Consider the following 20,024-nt stretch of genomic DNA (forward strand, 5'->3'; position numbering starts at 1 on the left):
AAAGCTGCAGCTTCTCAGTGAAGCTGTGAGAGGAGAACGGTGACAGGCTTCAGGATTGGACACAAACACTTCCTGTTTCTCACCTTTATGGTCACCATAGTAACGGCTGACACGCTCTGATCAAACACTGTCAACAGCCAATCAGCTCTCTGAACAAAGCAGCACGCAGACCAATGACTGCATTGATTTCCAAGTTTAAAGCAGTGAAGAACACAGTCTGTAGGTGAGGAAGAATTTAGTGAGAGCAGATGTTTGGATGGAATTCCTCCAGTTAACAGCTGGAACCGTCCATCTGGATTGTTGGGCTTGTTGTTGGGGTTCCTACAGAGCTCAGAGTGGACACACCAAGGTTCTTCTAATGAATGAAAGTCCAAACTCAAACTAGGAGGGAAAAACATTTTCAGCAACTTCAATAAAAATCCAAAGATTAGAAAAAGTGAAGCAACAATGAGTCCTAGTACAGTCCCAGCACTGACGTCCCTGCTGCTCTTTATACTGGATGTGCTGCATCACTGACTGACAGCTGATGAAGAGTCTCTGGAAACACTCGTTTATCTCCTCTGCTCTTCCTCCTTCTCTCTGCAGGTGAAGGTGATGATGGTAAACAGGACGGTGTGTGTGCTGAGAGAGGAGCAGCTGTGTCCTGATGATCCAGAGAGGTTGAAGCAGCAGCAGCTTGTGTGTAGAGACGCTCTGACTGGGCCATGTTACTGGGAGGTGGAGAGGAGAGCTTCATCCAGCAGTGACTGACAGAGGAATGAAGTGCAGATGACTGTCAGTGCTGCAGAGTGAACTGCTCTGAGAACAGCTCCACTGTCAGACACAATGTAGAGTCCAGCATCAGCCCTGTGTGTCCCTCTGGATCTGACAGAGGATCATCAGTGTATCTGGACTGCTCTGCTGCTGCTCTGTCCTTCTACAGTCTCTGCACAGTCTCTGTCTCACTCTGGAAAGATTTTACAACTTGTTGTAATTACAGAACGTTAATATAATATTCAAACATGTGATCTTCTCTTTATTTCTGAATCTTTACCAAATAAAGAAAAACCAAACTAACAAACAGAAGCTGTCGTGTCCTTTTTCACCACATCTGTGAATCTTTTCTGTGTTTTTCCTCTTTTCCTCCTTCCTGCAGCTCCATCTTCATCATTCTGTGTCCAGTATATGTGAACACGTCCAAAGCATCTGAGCCTCATGTTACCCGTTTGTGTGAGTTACGCCTGTCGTTGTGTTGTGGTGTATAAATAAGGGGCAGGAGACAGCGCTGGATCTCTGAGTTCTTTACTCTCAATTTCTGCAACATCTGCAATATCTAGAAATGCAAACCTGTGAGCTGTGTGTGTTGTGCGTCTGCTCGGCCACCTCTCCTCCGGCCGTGCTGGAAGCAGCTGTGCGTTTGACAGTTTTATCGACTCGACAATAATCGAACAAATTAAATGTTCAAAAATATCAACTTAAGCACTTCAAAGTCAACAAAAAGCTTAAAACAATGAAATAATATTTCACTGACAAAACAACAGCTCATAAGAACGATACACAAAATAATACAGAAACAAACAAATAAAAGTTATTAACCAGGATCCATGTTTTTGTCACAAACACTGAATCAGCTGATTCACTCTTTATGTTTCTGAGTTTGTTTTGTGATTATAGTTCTGGTTTCTGTTTCTGTGTCTTCACTGTGTCCCACGTCTCCTTACTTTGGACTGTCTGTCCTGTCACTGAAGGTGTCTGCCCAACAAGGACGTGGTGCTGAATGCATCCAGACCCCTGCTGACTGTCTTTGCAGCTTCGGTCAAAGGTACAGTGTCCACTGTGACCCTGAGAGCAGGACACAGCCAGAGGTGAGTCAGCAGTTACAAACTAAATGCTACTGACATGAATCAAACTGCTGGATAACCCACTGCTCATGAAAATGGCACCTTTCTGTTGCTTTTTGAGATTACTGAGAATATTTGAATTGTGACTCAGATGGCAGATCCAGGCTCTCAGCCTCCAGCTGAAACTTCCAGTCCTCCCCCAGCCAGAAGCTCTGATGCTGGGCTGAGAGACTTTGATCCTTCCCTGGATCCAGAAATCCAGGAGGGAGAAGGAGAACAGGACCTCCTTCCTGATCTGGAGAGGCCTGAGGGAAAGAAAGATGGAGCAGACAGAGCTTTGAACAAATCCAAACCTCCTGAGCTTCACCTCCACAAAGGTGCAGACACTGATGCACAGATTCACATGTGACACCTGCAGCGTCCAGCTTGTGCCGCTGACATTATCTCCACTCTGATACAAGCCTCATTCACTCGCTCACACACGTTCATACAATCACCTTTTCCTCACAGTCACACACATGAATGTAATGAGGGGAACTCGGGGTTCACTGTTCACTGTCATTCCTCAGGATGCTTTGATATGCAGACTGGAGGCTCTGTGGATGAAACACCGACTGTCTGAAGCACTCTGAAGTGTTCATGATGGACTTCATCCTGATTAACACTACAATACTTGTTAGAGGCCTTTTATATGTAATAATATTCTTTTCCATTAAAGCTCTGAACATTCTCACTCTTTCTTGACCAGGTGTGACAGGTGAAGGACACCGGCGAATAGGAGGACAGAACCTGAGAGCCATTAGTCACATGACTTCAGCTGCTGCTGCCTCACCAACCACTGGCCCCTCGGTGAGTCTAGAGTTACAGCAGTGACCACAGGAAGTGCACACGTGTGATCTAAAGCTACATGTGGGCCTGTGACCATCAGTCTTCTCACTGTGGTAGACGGGTTTGTGAGTCCCTGTGATGCTGGGAGTGTCCAGGACAGTCGCTCCTGATCGGGTCTCTCATGGAAAGCTGGTCCCAGGAATTCCTGGAAAATTCCTCCACAAAAGAGAACTGGGAACATAAGTGCAGAGTGACAGAGGTGCTCAGCAGCCCTGCTGTTATATGGGAATAGAACCAGAATAGTCGGCAACCACTTGAGTTAAGTTAGCCAAAGAGATGCGACTCAGACTGACTTCATCATGTTGGCAACGTGTCTGCATTGATAAATTCCAGTTATTGACAAATCAGAGAATAATTCCAGTCGTTCAGAGACAGATTGTGATTGTTTGGAGGATGTAATCGTTTCCCTTCAGGGAGCGTGTTGGACGCTCAGTGTCCGGGTGATTAGCTGATGCAACTACTTAGAATCAGTTTGTGAATATGAAGAAAATCAGTGCAGTCACTGGACAAACTCTGATTCTTCCTAGTTTCACTCTTGTTTCAGTCCAGTGTGACTGAGGTGGTAAAAAATGATCTGACTTTTAGCCACACAGCTGTCTGCTAGAGAAAAAGCCTTTGTGCACAACTTTCTTAAAGGCAAACGGCACCATGTTCACTGCAGCTGCAGCAAACGCAGCAAAGAGTGAAAGTTGGACTGAGAATGTTGTGACTGTTTCATGAGAAAGAGCAGGAAAACAAGCATCACACACCCAGACACAGTGCTGGGATTAGAATTAGACTTTAGAGCCAAATGTAGGACAAAAGCTTTAATATGAAAGAGGAAAACCCAACAACAGCCAGAGCATGAAGCTCAAATCTATACCAATCACCAAGAAAGCTGACAGGCCTGTGACACGTCAGAGACGCCGTTCAAATCATAAAGAAGTTGGTTTATTGACAAAATGTAAAAAACCAAAAGAATCAAGTCAACCTTCAGTTTCGAGCGAGTAGACCAATCAGGCACAGCAGCAGCTCTAGAATAAGCAACAATTTGATGTATTACAAACAACCTTTCATATACACACATACATATGGCTCATATGCTGTTTAAAAAGGGCTCAAAGACCCAACAGATTACACAAAGTACAAAAACACTTTCATTCAGACAACAGTCAGCTGTGCACGAGACAGAGAGCCGACTACAGTTAGTAACATGGACTCACTTTGTTTCAGACACGACACAAAGTAACACAAAGCCACAAAGAGCAGAAACATCAAAAAGGAGGCAGAGCAGCAGCAACTCTCCATGAGCTGTGAGGCTAACAGCCACCCACACTTCCTGTGATGCATAATGAAAACAACATTAACCTGAAGGATGATAACAACAGAAAGAAGTCTAAGCTAACGTTACACAGCGCTCACACAGCGCTGACTGTACAGGCCTCACACAGCTACGACCTGCATCCACAACACCTGATTCTACTGAACACAAACAAGTTAATGATATATGAGCAATCCAGGGAAGGCTTCCAGGAAGGTGAGGATCCAAAGACAGCTCTACAACAGCATCAGTCAGCAACAATGTTACTAATCACTGACTCTTTCATCCTTTTATACTCAATCAAAAAGTGCTGTGTTCACATTTGTTTCTGCTGAAATCCAGAGACTGAAAATGCGTCTTTTTAAAGTTTGAATAAACTGACTGAACTTCTCACGAGTCCAACCGTGAGGAACACTTCCCCCCATGACACATCACAGGACAACGTCTCAGTGGAGGGGGGACAGTAGCTCAGTTTAGGCAGTCACTCTCAGAATCGATGCCTCCAGTCAGGGTCAAACGTGGTCCTCAGAAACCTGCAGATGTTTGGGCCAAGCTCTCACTGGTCTCTGCGTCTGTAGACTGAGCTGATGTTTCTCCAGGTGTCTGGTAAAAGGACGATGCTGCTGTCCAATGAGGCGAGGAGAGAAGTAGCCAAACAGGCGAGAGCCGTGAAGGAGGAACGGCGGGCAGCTCTGGATGCCCGACATAAATACCTGATGAGCAGGCTGGCCGACGCCGGCAGCCTGGAGGAGGCGGCGGTGGAAGACGCCATCGTCTCTGATGACAGAGTAAGTTCAGAGACGTGATCCTTCCTCAGAGTTGAACCTTTGAGTCATTAATGTCTGATTCTTCCAGTTCAGTCTGATCCATGAATTCTTTGCTGCAAACGGATCCAAGAAGCTGATTTTCTTCTATCAGGATGTCAAACAGGTAACTTTGATCACATTTCAATGACTGACACATGAAGGTCTAACCGCTCTTCATAATCTGCTGTCCTGTTTGTTGCACCGTACTTTGTATTCATATCTTTTAATATCTGCCTTTCTCCCAGAGTCTGTCCTCCCGTCAGTCTTCCTTTGTGGACGCATCAAACTCAGCTGTGGCTCAGAGGAAACTCTTCCTCACTACGGGGAACTCTGAGGTTGGCTTCAGCTTTTTATGTTTAGTTCATGTGAGAATCACAGAAAAATGCTGATATGAGTGGAAGCTTCTGCTGGGAAATTGGCAAAGAGCAGATTATTGAACAGCGAGGCAGACAGTTCATTTCAGTGATGCCAGTTTATTAGAAACGAGGACTGTGGGGCTGCTGGAAGTCAGGACGGCCGTTCTCTGGATAAACCTGACAGCTGAGGTGGAGAGCAGGATTTATCCACAGACGGCTTCTTCCAAGCAAATGTCCTGAACACAGTGTGTCCTGTGTGATCTCTGCTTTATGGTGGTTGAATCTCACAAATGTGACCATCAGACCTGACGACTTATTTGTGATGTTTTCATTAAAAATATCCTGGGTGAGGTGTTTGGGGCCTGTCCCATGAGGAGGAGTCTCCAGGGCAGACCCAGGACACACTAGAGAGGTTATATCTCTCAGCAGGCCTGGGAATGCCTCAGTATTGTCCTGGATATGCTGGAGGAAGTGGTTGTTTAGGGAGGACTGGGATTCTCTGCTTAGACTGCTGCACCTGTGACCCGGGACCAGATAAACAGGAAATGGATGTTTGAAATTCAAAGAAATCCTCTTTTAATAATAAGGAAAAAAGACAGCAGGAGATCCATCGCAACTAACAAAACACTTCAAACACATCAATGCATCAACTTTAATCAACTTCATTTGGTTCAAATGAAGGAATCTAACAAAGCACTCACTAAAATGAAACACCAGTTAGTTTCCCGAGCTCAACAGGTCGAACACCTGAGTTTGGTTTGCGGTGCAGTTTTTATTTCTTCTAGATAACTTGGGTTATTTGCACAGGAAGGTTTTTAAATGTATTTCTTAAGTACGATCTTATATGGGGGTTGATTTTATAGCATAACAGAATAATGTAATAACTCTAATAGAGTATAAAACATTTGCAGAATGAAGTACAAGGTGAAGAAAAGTCAGAACGGCCCTATTTGAAAATACAGTCTCAGAAGGTCAGAGATGGACAAATTCAGCTACAGAAACATGTGGCCATTTTTTTAAAGCCATAGAGCATATTACAGACGACACAAAGAGCAAACACTGTAAACTTCTAACCACAGACCTCACACAGCTCACACACGTCAGAGTGAAGCTGTCATTTCCTGAAGCTTCCACACAAGAGAACTGGCAACAAGGTGGAGTCCTCATGGATCACTAGCAGAGAAATGTGGGTGGGTGCCAGACCACATGGACTCGACTCACTTTATTTCATACAAAGGAGCAGACTAATGCTGTCATCCTTAAAGACTAACTAGAAACAAGCAGTGCGCTCGCATCGACTCGACTTGTTTTGCAAGTTTGAAGTGAGATGGTACTTTGGAGTCAGCCTCCGAGATGATGGCTGGCTGGTTTTTGAAAAACATCTCATATTTATACAATGAGTAGCAGACTTTCCTGACTTGCAGAGGTCAACGTCCTCCTCAGTCATGCGCCATGAGTGGCACAGATACTATTCATCAAATAACTAACATGGCCTTGATTGTTACTCCAGAGACTTATCTGCGATGTAGCTTTATAGCATTTTCATTAGCAATCGTATGATTTGTGTTACAATGACCTTTGTGGACGGGCCCGGACCCCCAGGCCTCGTCCGTGACGCCGACGGTGAGCGCAACGTTTTTGTTTTCTTGCGCTTAAAATAACCTGATCAGCGTTCTGCGGACGGTTTGTTTACATTTCTCACATCTATGATTGTTCACACGGGTTGGACACGAGCAGAGAGGGCTTTCAAGATGAAAAAGCCAACGTGAAACTTTAACGGACGACAAAGTTTTTCAATCAAATCTCCGTCACACCCTTCCTTGACCTCATCACGTTATCCACCTTAGTCAAGGAACAGTGGTTCGGGAAAATATGCATTTGTTTTTTGGACTACTTTAAAACGTATCTCAACTAGTGATGTGCGGATTGATACTGAAATATCGATTCCTCCGATACCCGTCATTGTGTCCGGCCCCTTGGCGTGCACACTCACAACAATGGCTGAGCGTAAACAGAGTCATGTGCAGACGTATTTTACCTCCACGAACAGCTGAGACGTGGTTTGCCATACATGTGGCAAGAATGTGAGGTGTTGTGGTAACACCGCTGACCTGGTCAAACACCTCAGAGTGAATCATATCACAGAATATGACGAGCGTATGTTGAGGCGAACTGAAGAGGACGAGAGGGAGAGGTGCTGCCAGGGCGAGACAGACGTCTCTCACGGAGTCCTTTAATGCTGCAGGCAGGCAACAAATAGCCACAACTTCAGGTTTTTCATTTCTATATGATAATTCTGCATCATTAAGTGATAAGAACAAGTAATCTGATGTCCTGTGATCATTACGACGCTATAATTTGAGATAAAATAAAAGATAGAGTAAAAAAAATAAGTTTTTGTTCAGAGTATCGGTATCAGATCAGTATCGTCGATACCAGCCTGAATTTTACTTGGTATCGGATCGGAAAGGAAATCAGTGGAAATCAAATCCTGCTTCTACAGGTGTCCAGTTCATTCACTCTGACCCCTCCAGATAAGCGTTGCCAGTTCTCACTGTGCTGTAGATCACATTTTCTTGTGTTTGGGGTTATAACGGTTACTTTTGAGGTCTGTGTTATAAAGCAAGTTAATCCTGAATTTAACTGGAGAAGACAAATTCCCACTGCGTGGTGTAGTGCACAGCCAGGCATTCTTTACATTAGTTCGTTTGACAAAACCAAAAAGCCGAAAGTATTTACTTGGAGTTTGGTTTGATGAAATAAGTGCCAGAATCAGTGAATACAAATGATTCCAATGACATGAAAACTGGTGGAAGGACAAATCCCTCAAGAAAAGCACGACTAGCACATTAAGTTTTTTTGTAATCATCATCATCTCTAACACCATGCGCACAACAGTGATTTTGTTACAGAACACTAAGATAGTAAAATCTGGGAAATGATGATATTTCTTTCCAAAACTTCCTGTCTGGAAGACATTAAAGCTGCTGTGCCACCTGCAGCTTCTTTCAATCTACGTTATGTGAATATATCTTTTTTTTTGGGTTTGAACATCCATTCAAACTCACTCTCTGCCTAGCAAGTCTCATTCCCTCATTTCCTTGGGGTCCAGCTTCACATACGTGGCACTGAGCCTTTTCCTTTGTCACCTCTTTCTGCTACATGCCTAGCCTACCAGTTTCTTGGTCTATTTTCTTCATTTCGCTAACTACACTTCTTTTTCTTTGTAAATCTCTTCCTTCAAATACTTTCAAAATCACTTTTCTTTTTTCCCTTTCTTCTGTGCAGAGAAGACGTCAAACCCCTTCTTGGCAGTTTATCTCAATAAAGCTGTACTATCCCAGCCATCTGGTAAGTCTTCCCTACTACCCAGAGCCTGTTTATACTCCTGCATGTCTCTGCCTTCACTCACTTCCTCTTCTTGATGTCCAAACTCATCCTTCAAACTACCATTTGATGCTGCATAGCTGCATTCTCCCTGACACCTCCTTGTCTCCTGTCTTTTTGATTTCACCTTCTGCATAATATTTAGTTGCCCTGTGTGCAGCTTCCTCCACTTTCATATATTTCTACAAGTTCCTCCCTGTTCTTGAAGTATGTGTGCACCACGGCCATTTCCACTTGGAAAATCTGCCCCACATCTGTCTTTCTAGATTTCTCTCCTAAACACCACACCTACCCAACACCTCATAACCTCTGTTCCCTTCACCTAAATGTCCATTGAAGTCTGTGTCAATCACCACTGTAGTATGTGGTCTCTTGCACACAAAATGTGTCTACCCTCCACCTCCATAATATGAGTCCGCCAGCCCTCCCATTGCCAGTCAGAGTCCATAACAAGTCAAAAACATAAACAGCTCGAACGTATTATTTATTTAAAAGAGAGAGAGAGAGAGAGAGAGAGAGAGAGAGCTCAGTTGTCCTTGCTCTAGCATCAAGAGTCAGTGTCTGGCTGTTCACTGCAGGCTCAGCAGTCCAATGGCCGATCAGCAACAAAACAAATAAAAAAATAAGACACGTTCTTGATTATGACAACAAACCACATCCAAAAAAATATGACAGCAACACTTTAAGTTTTGTGTGCATTCATCATGTGCAACTCTGCAGAAAGTCTCATGTCAAGGATGTGTGGACAGGGGGGCTATTAAAAAGTTCCAGTATACAGAATAGAAAACCATCAAATGAATGAAATAAAATCTGTTGTCACAGTGGTTTTTGAAGGAACAATTACTTCACAGATGGACAGCCTCATTATATTTTAGTTAAATCTGATGATACACACTTCCCGTCACCCTAGTTACATGTTTTTATTTGCCATGTGTATGTTATCCAAGGGAGGGAAAAAATGAAAAAGAAAACTTTTGATGTGTCCAGACATTTCTTCACATCAGCTGCCAGCAACCAGTTTCAGCATGTACAACTGTTGCAGTAAGTGTGCTCATGCAGACCAACTATGCTGGTCCACTGTTCTTAATGGTGCTGCATGTTGAGAAAGAAGTGAAACAAATGTTTTGTTTAACAAGTCCACTAGTGTTAGAATAACTTGGCATTTCCAATCTGTTTCTGCTGTAGTTCAATGAAAGGTTTCAGTTACTTAAGTTTGAGAAAAACCAAAAAACCAAATTGCGTTTACAATTGTAGTTTCATCTTGTTATAAGATATTTGAAATAAAAACAAACAAAAAACATGAACAAACAAACCACAAACAAACAAACCACAAACAAACAAACAAACCACAAACAAACAAACCACAAATAAACAAACCACAAACAAACAAACCACAAACAAACAAACCACTACATTTTCAGAAATATTTCTGCAGTCTGATTTACAAGTATAAACTTTCTGACCAAAACGCCACAATTTCATCCCTCAAACAAGTTGTCAACTGTGTCAACGACCAATGAGGACATCACTGCTACACTTGATGATACTCACACCTTGAAAAAGTGCAAAGGTTTCCCAACAGGACTTCGACGGTTGGTCTTCTTGATCAAGCTATAATCTGTTCTCATCAAAACCACCATAAAACCAGTTTGACAGGATGATGCTGATAAATCCCTCTAGACCTTTTTGTGACAGTATTAAAAGCTTGCTGGAAATTCTCTGTACTCATATTTGTGCTCAGTATCTGTAGGAGCCATTTTTGTGTGGGTACCTCATGTATGCCACTAGGGGTCACCTTTTGTGTTACATATGGTGTGTCTATTTAAGGTAGATAGGTCATTAGCAGCAGGTGTGTTGTTGTTGGGAAGGAGCAAACAGATTGTGACCGCTGCGCTGTTATGTTAAATTGTGTTGGAATAAAGAATCTAAAGGACAAGATAAGTATGGTTTCAGTTATTGAACTAAGTTTAATACGTTTATTCATACCAGTGACATTGCATTAACCTGCCAACAAACAGCTCAGTGGCTTTAAATGTAGGCTTAGCCTCGACAGCATCTATAACACCATTAAAATGCAGTAATGGCCACACAAAAAATAAAACGTGACCATATTCAGTTTAAGCCATTTTATGTGGTTTAGTTTATACACTTGAATCACAGTAGATGATAGCTTTCTGTTTTTAAATGTCTCCATTTATTGCAAACACTATAGTTACTGTTCTGCCTTTTATAAGGTAAACTGGATATTATGGTTGCAAACGGCCCTAGAGCTCCCTCTAGTGGCTGCTTTGTAATATGGGTTTGACTACTTTGGGAAAGGAACAATGAGAAGGTGAAAAAATCAAAGATGGCGGAAAGTTATCGTTCTAAGCTGATATGGACCTTAAAATGTTGTTGCCGTGGACAAGATATGTCTGTAAGTATGAGTGACGATAAAATAATTATTAACTTTTGTTTTGTGTAAAAATGGTACGATAATTTGTACATTTGAAAGTTTTATCTTGTTATCAAATCACTTTGATTGTCACATCACATGTGCAGGTACACTGGTACAGTACATGTGAGTGAAATTCTTGTTTGCGAGCTTCACAAGCAACAGAGGTGTGCAAAAATACAATAACGTAAAACAAGCAAAATATAAGAACGGCTAAATCTGAGACTAATAAATATATGTACAATATATAATAGTACATGCATTACTGGATGTGTATACTAAATATGTTTTTCTACGTGCGCGCGTGTGTGTGTACATATTTTACAAATTAAATAGAGTAAACAATAAAATAAAATATACAGAGGTTGGTAGTTGGACATGTGCAAAACAAGTGGCATTTATATACAGTGTGTAGTAGGGCTGCTCAATTAATCGAATTTTATTCACGATTACGATCTGGGCTTTCAACGATCATTAAAAATGACTGAGCCGATTATTAGCCCCTCCCTCATTTATCCGCGACACCTTAAAGGCCGGTCCGTGAAAATATTGTCGGGCATAAACCGGTCCGTGGCGCAAAAAAGGTTGGAGACCGCTGATTAAGAGGACCCGAGGGAAGCTCGGAAAGCTAAGCAGAAGTTATTTGGAGAGTGACTGCCGTTGGTTGAAAAGAGAGTTTAAAAAAAAAAACTTCAGTGGTGTTGCACACTATTTTATGTTATTTTTTAAAGTCATTGTTAACCCTTTAAAGCCGGTCAGAGCAGCACGCTCCGTTTTGCGTAACTATTTTTAAATCCCTGTAGAACCTGAACCGTGTAAGCTAGCACAATAATTTGTTTTGCATATGAAACCGGAGGAGTTGTACTTACATCTTATGCCATCAGCTTGTCCTCGGTCACGGTTTCGTTCCACATATAGCTTTGCAAAAATTGCATAAAAAGCACTTGCAGGAACAAAAACATAATATTCCAGAAACACGCTTTGCCGTTCCTATCAGCTGTTCGTAACACTTCCCACAGTGAAATGATGCACATGCTGTTTTCTTTGCAAATTTGCATCATAGGATTGTTTTTTGTTTTTCCTGCAGTATATAAAAATTGCTGTATCTCCAAAATAAAACTATGAAGACACTCAAAATAAATTTCCTGTGGTGGGAAACTATTTTTTGCAACTTTATTGTATTTAAAGTTTTGAGGGATAAACCTCTTAAATTTCTCCAAGTAGAAATATATGTAAACAAAACAAAAACGATTTTCAATTTTTTTTGTAGTTTATTGCACTTTTTTGCAATTTATGTAATTACTATGGACTTAATGCAGACATATTATTAAAATATGGGCTATAACAGTTGTATTGATGTATAGCAACTTGAAATGCTCCCACAAATGGCACTACAGCATATAAAAAAAAAATAATATAAGCTCTGGTGGACTTGGTTCTATAGTAGGTCTTAAAGGGTTAAATAAATATCGTCAAATAATCGTGATGATCATTTTTGCCATAATCGAGCAGCCCTAGTGTGTAGTGCATAATGTTGAAGTTCCAGTAGTGAAGCTGAGGTGTCTATGACGTGTTCAGCAGTCTGATGGCCTGGTGGAAAAAGCTGTCTCTCAGTCTGCTGGTTGGGGACCGGATGCTGCAGAACCTCCTTCCTGATGGAAGCAGTCTGAACAGTTTATGCTGGGGTGACTGGAGTCCTTGATGGTCCTCCCCGCTTTCCTCAGGCAGCGCTTCCTGTAGATGTCTTGGAGGGAGGGAAGCTCACCTCCAATTATCCGTTCAGAGCACCGCACTACTTGCTGGAGAGCTTTGCAGTTGTAGGCGGTGCTGTTGCCATACCAGGTGGTGATGCATCCAGTGAGGATGCTCTCAATGGCACAGTGATAGAAGGTCCTGAGGATGCGGGGGCTCATGCCAAATCTTTTCAGTCTCCTGAGAAAGAAGAGGCGCTGCTGCGCCTTCTTCACTGTTTTGTTTGTGTGTACTGACCACGTAAGATCCTCAGCCAGATGTACACCAAGGAAGCGGAAGCTGCTCACTCTCCACAGCAGCGCCGTTGATGGTGATGGGGGTGTGTACTTCTCTGCTCCTCCGGAAGTCCACTATCAACTCCTTTGTCTTTGCGACGTTGAGGGTGAGATGGTTGTCTTGACACCAGTGGGTCAGGGCGCTGACCTCCTCCCTGTAAGCCGTCTCATCACTGTTGGTGATAAGACCCACCACTGTAGTGTCGTCCGCAAACTTCACAATGATGTTGGAGTTGTTAGTGGCTGTGCAGTCGTAGGTGTAGAGTGAGTACAGGAGAGGGCTCAGTACACACCCCTGTGGAGCACCAGTGTTCAGTGTGATGGGGGATGAGGTGATGCTGCCCAGTCTGACTACTTGGCGTCTATCAGACAGGAAGTTAAGGATCCAGCTGCAGAGGGAGCTGCTCAGTCCTAGATCCTGCAGATTCCTGTCCAGCTTCGAGGGAACGATGGTATTGAATACTGAGCTGTAATCTACTGTTAGCTTGCAGTAAGAGTGTAACAAGCTAGTTTACAATGTTAGTTAGCTAATACAGTATTTTGTACTTTCAGTTTTACGATGGTCAAAGAGAAGGCAATGGTCAGAGGCCATTCTTCAATAAATCAGCGCAGAAAGGAAAATAAGTCTGGTTATTGGAGCATCGTTATCTCGCTGTCTAGCTGGTGAAACTAAGGAACTCAGGGCGAGGACAGCAAAGTTACCAAAGGGGAAAAACTATCAAATTAAAACTGCATCATCTCAAAAATCACAAGTTTCTCTAAAATGTGTTTATTCTAGGGCTGCAGTTATTCATCATTTTAGTCATAAAGTATTTTATTGATTGTTCGAAAATTGAATTGGATTAGAAATAGTTTTCTTATTAATGAGCAATAATTATTATTATTCCAAAGAGAAAACACACGGGTCTGTTGGTTACCATTTTAGAAATTGCCATCCTTTAATGATTCATCTGTTAAAAAAAATATTTTGACTGCTTTTATCTAAAAAATATTTTGAGATGCTGAAATGCTGAAATAATAATAATAAAAAAAACAGACACTGATGTCAACATAAAGGTAAACACGCAATTTAGTTTCTTTAGTTTCTGGTTCTCTCCTGTATGGACTAGAGAACGCACGATACCACTTTTTTGTGTCCAGTATCGATATGAATCCGATACAGCGTATTTTTATAATCAATAAAACAGTTTTTTTAATATCTTTCTTTATTTTGTATAAGTTCATACTCAAGTTTTAAAAAATAAAACATTAAAGTTATTTAGTTATACCTGTATGCAAAAAACACACTGCACCCAAAATATTTCATAGTTCAGCAACACTGATCAATCTAATAAACTTAAACCTGCACCATCCTCCCTATTCTGGTATTTTAAAGAGTACTTAGCAGAAATATTAAACAACCTAACTAATAGGGTTGCAAACTCCCAGCAAAAAAAAAACTAAAGGGAACCATCGCCCACCCTCTGCCTCGTGATGCTTAATCGACATAATCGACTTTAATTTAATGCATGTATTTAAAAAAAATGCACAGAAATCAATTATTTTTCAACAACAATTAAATAGATTCAACATCTTTCTTCAACAGAACTGCAGACTGCACAGATGGTATCTTCCCAAAGGAAAAAGTACTATAACTTACTAGGGTATATATTAGACTTAATAGTTACTATATACAATATTAGATTTCTATACATTTTACGTTAGATAAAAACTTTGGTTGTAAGATTCAGATAATTATTTATTAAAAGCGAGACATTTTAAACGAGAATAAGAAAGAAAAGTATTTCTTTGTGCCCCCTTTTCCCTGTTAATGCCCCAGCTGGCCCCCTGGCAAAACTGTGCTAGACCCGCCCCTGCACAGTTACCAGCTGTCAGCTACTTATAGCATTAGGCATTAAAGTAATATTAAATAAATTCTAACAACAGCTTATCAAGCTTAAACGTGCTGCTGTGGTTTATCTGCTGGTTTCCTCTTTCTGGCGCAAAGTGGGAAACAAACAAGAGAGACGGAACTTGCGATCAGCTGATCATTGATTAGTTTCATGATTGAAGTAGCAGCAGGAGAGGGAGGGGGAGAGGAGGCGCGGCAGTCGCTCCATATATCGGTTGTTAAGCTTAACGTGGGAATGCGTTACAAACATTGAGAGAGAAACTTACAAACTTGCTTTACTTCTCTAGGACAGCTTTCACTGAGAAGAAATGCCGATTTGGAAACATGTAGCGAGGCGCTAAATGCTCCACCAGACAACCGAGAGGTCTCTTGTTGTCACATGCAAGAAAGCATGCTCTGAAGAATATCCAGGTAGATAACTGTGGCGATATGTTGGTTATATTACTTTAAAGTGCAACTGGCTAATTCTTATTTTAGCCAACTCGAAAAGTAAAAATGATGCAACGACCTTGAAATAACACATTTATCTCACTGAAACATGTCATTTAAATAAAAACATTTACTGAAATTAAAATAAATATACTGAATATAATATGGCTCAGATTTAATGGAATATAATGATCCTTTTGTGTTGCTGTTAAAGAAAGGGATAATGTGTGATTACTGTTTTTAAACTATGGGCTACAAACTAAATCCTTTTATTATTTCTGTCCTCGGTTTTAACTCATTAATAATCATTAGGATGAAGCCCCCTAAAAAACAACGTAAAGGTCATGAAAATGTAAACAATTTGGCATTTTGATGATGCATCATCCACATTAAAAAGTATAGATCATATCAGACCTGTATTTACTTGTATCGGATACATAAAAAATCTTTCCGTATCGCACAGCACTACAGAAAGCTCTTTTCTAGGCTTGTATTAAACATCTGTAACTACCGTAACTCCTGATCCATTTCCTCAATTAAAAGAAGTCCAATGATTCCTGAGAGCAGCAACTCTGCACTTTTCATTAATATTTGCATCATTACGGTAATCCCAGGTACATTGTTGCAGCAGCCCCGTGAAGGCAAAGGTTGAGAGAATAGTGAGTGAGCGTGATGGAACAATGTTATCACACGTTTGGCTTCTTTTTACCATGTTTGTTTCTTTTGTTCTTTCATGTGTTATTTACCAAGATTTGGATGGTGTTCTGCCTCGAGTTACCATAATGTCCCTAACATCACAAAAAAGCACAGAGTTGCTGCTTTCAAGAACTGCTGGAATTTTTCATTTGCCCCAATGGTTCAAGACTGAAGTTAGGCTAAAAACACTGGGACCAGTTTAAATGGGTTCATGTGTGTCAGCTGCATCGTCACTGCTGCTCTTATGTTATGTGTTTTTGTTGAAAACTAGGTGCTGTTTGGCCTTAATGATGTCAAACTTTTCATTCACTTGTTTGCTCCTAAATACGTTTCTATTGCAGGTCTTTTCCAGTTGAAAATGTGAGTGAGCACTACACAAATTACTGACACTGAAATACACTGAAAAGAAAAACAACTAAACTAAATCCAAACAAAAACAACTAAACGAAGTAGTTACACACGTTATAGAATATATATACTGGGCATACAAGCCTGGCCTAAGCTTTCTGTCAGGAAGACTGCAGCAGTCCAGGAGTTGGGTTAACTGTCTTTAAGTCCCACAGAAGAAATGTTTACATCAAAGTGCTTGCCAGGCTTAATCCAAATTAGGTACAGCCATACTTGAACTTATCATTGTATAGTATGTGGGACTATGAGCAATGGTTTTCTGGAAACAGAAACAGGCAATTTTATCATTAGTAGAGTCACAAATAACTAGAAAAACAATTGAAAACATAATGTACTCAACACAGCAATATCTCACAATATCCACAAGGGGTCACTATAGCTCATATATTGCCTAAATAGCACGTCATACAAACTGCCAATCATAAGGCACGGACATGGCAAGCTAGCCACAGTTAAACTAAACAATAGAAAAGTCCTTTATTTGTAATACCGCTGGATGTAATGACTGCGGGAGATTACAGCCACTGCTATTAACTTAGTGCCAAATAATCCTACCAACATGGTATCAAAGAACTGAGGCATAACTTTAACATGCACAAACAGTTATAACAGCTTCATGCGAGTCATCCTGCCAAAAGGACTAACACTCACAGGTTCATAAACACACAACTTAATCACACGAAACAACTGCGATGCTCTGCAGTGGCACCTTTAGTCACTCCCACTCTGCGTGCTGAGCACATGCCCACTGATACGCTTATTTCCTTTGAGTGTGCTTGATTTCTGCCTCTAGACATTCTGAGGCCGAGTCAGAGCAGGAAACTTGAGCACACGTGGTCTCATTAAATCAGACAGCTGGAGTCATTTAAAAAGGGTCTTTTAAGCAGTGCTGTCCCTCAGCTTCATAGTAGATCCATCTATGGATCAGTTTGAAAATCCTAGCTGTCTTCTTTCCAGTTATCATGTTACAAGATTTTAAGAAAACTTGAACGCTGATCATGAGTTGAATGCCACTGATCTTCAAAATCATCCAAGCTTTTTGATAAATGCACACAAAAGTCGGGTGTCCATGCCACCCGCATGCAAGGTGACAAAAATACCCCAATCAGCCTTTCAAGCTGACAGCTAAAGAAACCATTTCACCAGATTTAGCTTCTTGGATATTGTGTTCACTATACTGTGTTCAAAATGTACTTCTCATTTAATAGAAGAAATGTAATCATGTCAATATAGAGGATTTCAAATTCTCACTCCTGTTAATTAAAAAAAAGAAAAAAGTAGGATAAGACATGAGAAACTCGTTGAAAAGGACAGTCTCCATTATAGCACCTCATGGAAGCTTTGTTAGACGACCTGTCATTAAAAACTAGAAAGACCATCCAGCATCGGGAGCTTTCAGACTTCCAGGTATGACAACAAGCCTATTGCTGGTTTGCCCACTCTGACTGTGTCAGTATTTGCTCCACATACCAACTGCTCTGACCCTAAAGTAAGCCAGAATCCCACACAGCCATATGTAGGCACATTCCAACCACAAAGAATAACTGGGGATTCTTCATCCTGTAAACATCCTGAACAACTGGTTTTGGTGGTTTGATGGGAACAGATCCTCACCTGATCAGGAATACCAACGATCACCCCACCACTCATGTCTTGTTGGGAAATGTTTGCAGTCCTCAAGCTGTGAAAGTCATCAGGTGCAGCAGTCATGAATACCATGTAAACATCCCTGTTGGTAGGACAAACAAATAACAGTGGGATTCATTCGAGAAAACAGAACTTGTTTGATTCCCTGTCTGACAAAAAGAAATTAATGCAACGTAAAAATTAGATTTAAAAAATCAGCAGCATCATATGTAACCAGGTCCTAAATTACATATTGTTATAATTACACAAAATTTGTTCTAAAGCCCAAACTGCTCCTGGTATATCTGACTTTTAGCACCTCCAAGCCTGTAGTCATCTTGGTTATTAGTTAGGCCCCTCCCCTGTGTGTCGCTATGTGTATAGGCACTGTTAATGCTAGCATGAACAGATCATTCTTGCTGGCTGTTGTAGTGGCTTGAGCTAACTCTCATCCCAACTGTTTATATTTGGTTATAGGAGCTGGAGTGGGCATTAATGCTCCACAATTTACAAGCTGGGACCTGCCGCTAATCCATGGTTAAAGCCTTTACCCACATCAACACTGCAGGCAGAGGCTAACATCTGCAATACTATTAATAATTACACATAACTGTAGCAACAACAAAGAGAGGCTCGAACAAGAAAGGCTTGAAACCCTTAGAAAAGACTGATCAGAGTTGGTTCAATGAACTCTGATCATGTTCATTCGGAGTTAAGCTCGTGTGTGTTTAGAGACAGAAAGCCATCATGTTACCAGGATTCTCCAGAGAAACACAGAAATAAAGAGCAGAGCCTCCATCTTCATTTAGTGGACAGAGGAATATGATCACAAATCAGTGTGGGCCAAAATTTGTATCTTAAAAACTAGGAGGGGATAAAGTTATACCAACATACTGTAATATTTTTATAATATACACTAGCAAACTTTCATGCTGTGTGTGATATTAAAAATATTGTATTGTGTGATATCACATTCTATTGTGATACAGCATTTTAATCTGACCTTTGATTTCTAAATGCTTCATTAAACTGTCAAATATACAAATATAGACAACTGTGGGATTTGTCTAAAGTATTTGCATATGCCATAGAAATGTTAGCACTCACAGTTTACTGGGCAAGGTTTATGCAAAGTTTCAACAAGACCAGTCCACTTATGACAAACGCGATCATACGAGCATTATAGTACGATGCAGTCTCTGCATGATATGACTATCTATTCAGCTGTAACCTGACAGGGACAAAGTCTAGGAGACAGAAACTGAAGATAGACACCATTTACTGATGGACCTGTTATATTAGGTGACAATTCCACGTGAAAGTCTAAAGAAATGAATACATACAGGGCAAGTCTTTATGAGGCAAACATGATATGCATCTCACACGAAAGCGATTTAGGTGATTTTCTGTGAGAAATGTGTAAAAAGATCCGTACTCTGAATTTCAGATACTATTGATCTGTTTGTTGTGTGTCTGAGGGTTTACGCAGGGACGTTTTGTGTAAGCACTGATTGCTACAGTAGCATCCAATCAATGCTTACAGTGCAAAGAAACTGGCCTACAGTCTGACAGCTGCATTAATGTCTACACAATCTAAGAGTTTGAAAGATGGACACACGTGAGATGATCATAAATCCACAACAGAATCCTTTCTGTCCTAACATACTGATGAGAAAATAACTGAAGCACTCGTGTCAAGAACAACAACAAAAAAGGGAAACATGCCTAACTTGGATTTCAGTGATTGTGAAAACAAACATATGCAAATGAATTTCCTCTGTGCGCTTTGCCTAATTCAGGAAATCACTATCAGTCAAGTTGAGTGTGAGTCAGTGAGTATGTTATGTTCACATAGACTGTTACCTCAGGGGCTAACTTACCAGATGAAATGAACCTTTATGGAACGGAAACCCAGAATTTGTTTCAAGTCACATTTTAGCTTAACCTGCATGGTGG

At 41.0% G+C, this 20,024-nt stretch overlaps 2 protein-coding genes across 2 annotated transcripts in view; both read left to right on the forward strand.

The window, feature by feature from the left end:
• LOC147302911 (NACHT, LRR and PYD domains-containing protein 3-like) overlaps nt 1–20,024 on the forward strand; it is a 114,459-nt gene that overhangs the window by 70,571 nt on the left and 23,864 nt on the right. The gene's annotated exons all lie outside the window — the stretch shown is intronic.
• LOC147302915 (dynein axonemal heavy chain 5-like) lies at nt 1,972–5,203 on the forward strand. The gene is made up of 5 exons (XM_086284513.1): nt 1,972–2,197; nt 2,569–2,669; nt 4,608–4,796; nt 4,864–4,938; nt 5,060–5,203. The coding sequence occupies exons 1-5, from the start codon at nt 1,972–1,974 to the stop codon at nt 5,201–5,203; spliced, it is 735 nt and encodes a 244-aa protein (XP_086140639.1).

The sequence above is a fragment of the Aulonocara sp. 'chitande type north' Nkhata Bay genome, linkage group LG23 (genome assembly GCF_057382095.1).
Source record: "Aulonocara sp. 'chitande type north' Nkhata Bay isolate Kocher_YH1m ecotype deep benthic linkage group LG23, A_spYH_male_GT1.1, whole genome shotgun sequence".
Lineage (NCBI taxonomy): Eukaryota > Metazoa > Chordata > Actinopteri > Cichliformes > Cichlidae > Aulonocara > Aulonocara sp. 'chitande type north' Nkhata Bay.

Bases quoted from the DNA above. Each gene is read 5' to 3' on its own strand.
- LOC147302915 (XM_086284513.1), top strand. From the start codon at position 1,972: ATGGCAGATCCAGGCTCTCAGCCTCCAGCTGAAACTTCCAGTCCTCCC. The intron at 4,797-4,863 runs GTAAGTTCAGAG...TGATTCTTCCAG, and splicing joins CCATCGTCTCTGATGACAGA to TTCAGTCTGATCCATGAATT. The intron at 4,939-5,059 runs GTAACTTTGATC...CCTTTCTCCCAG, and splicing joins TCTATCAGGATGTCAAACAG to AGTCTGTCCTCCCGTCAGTC.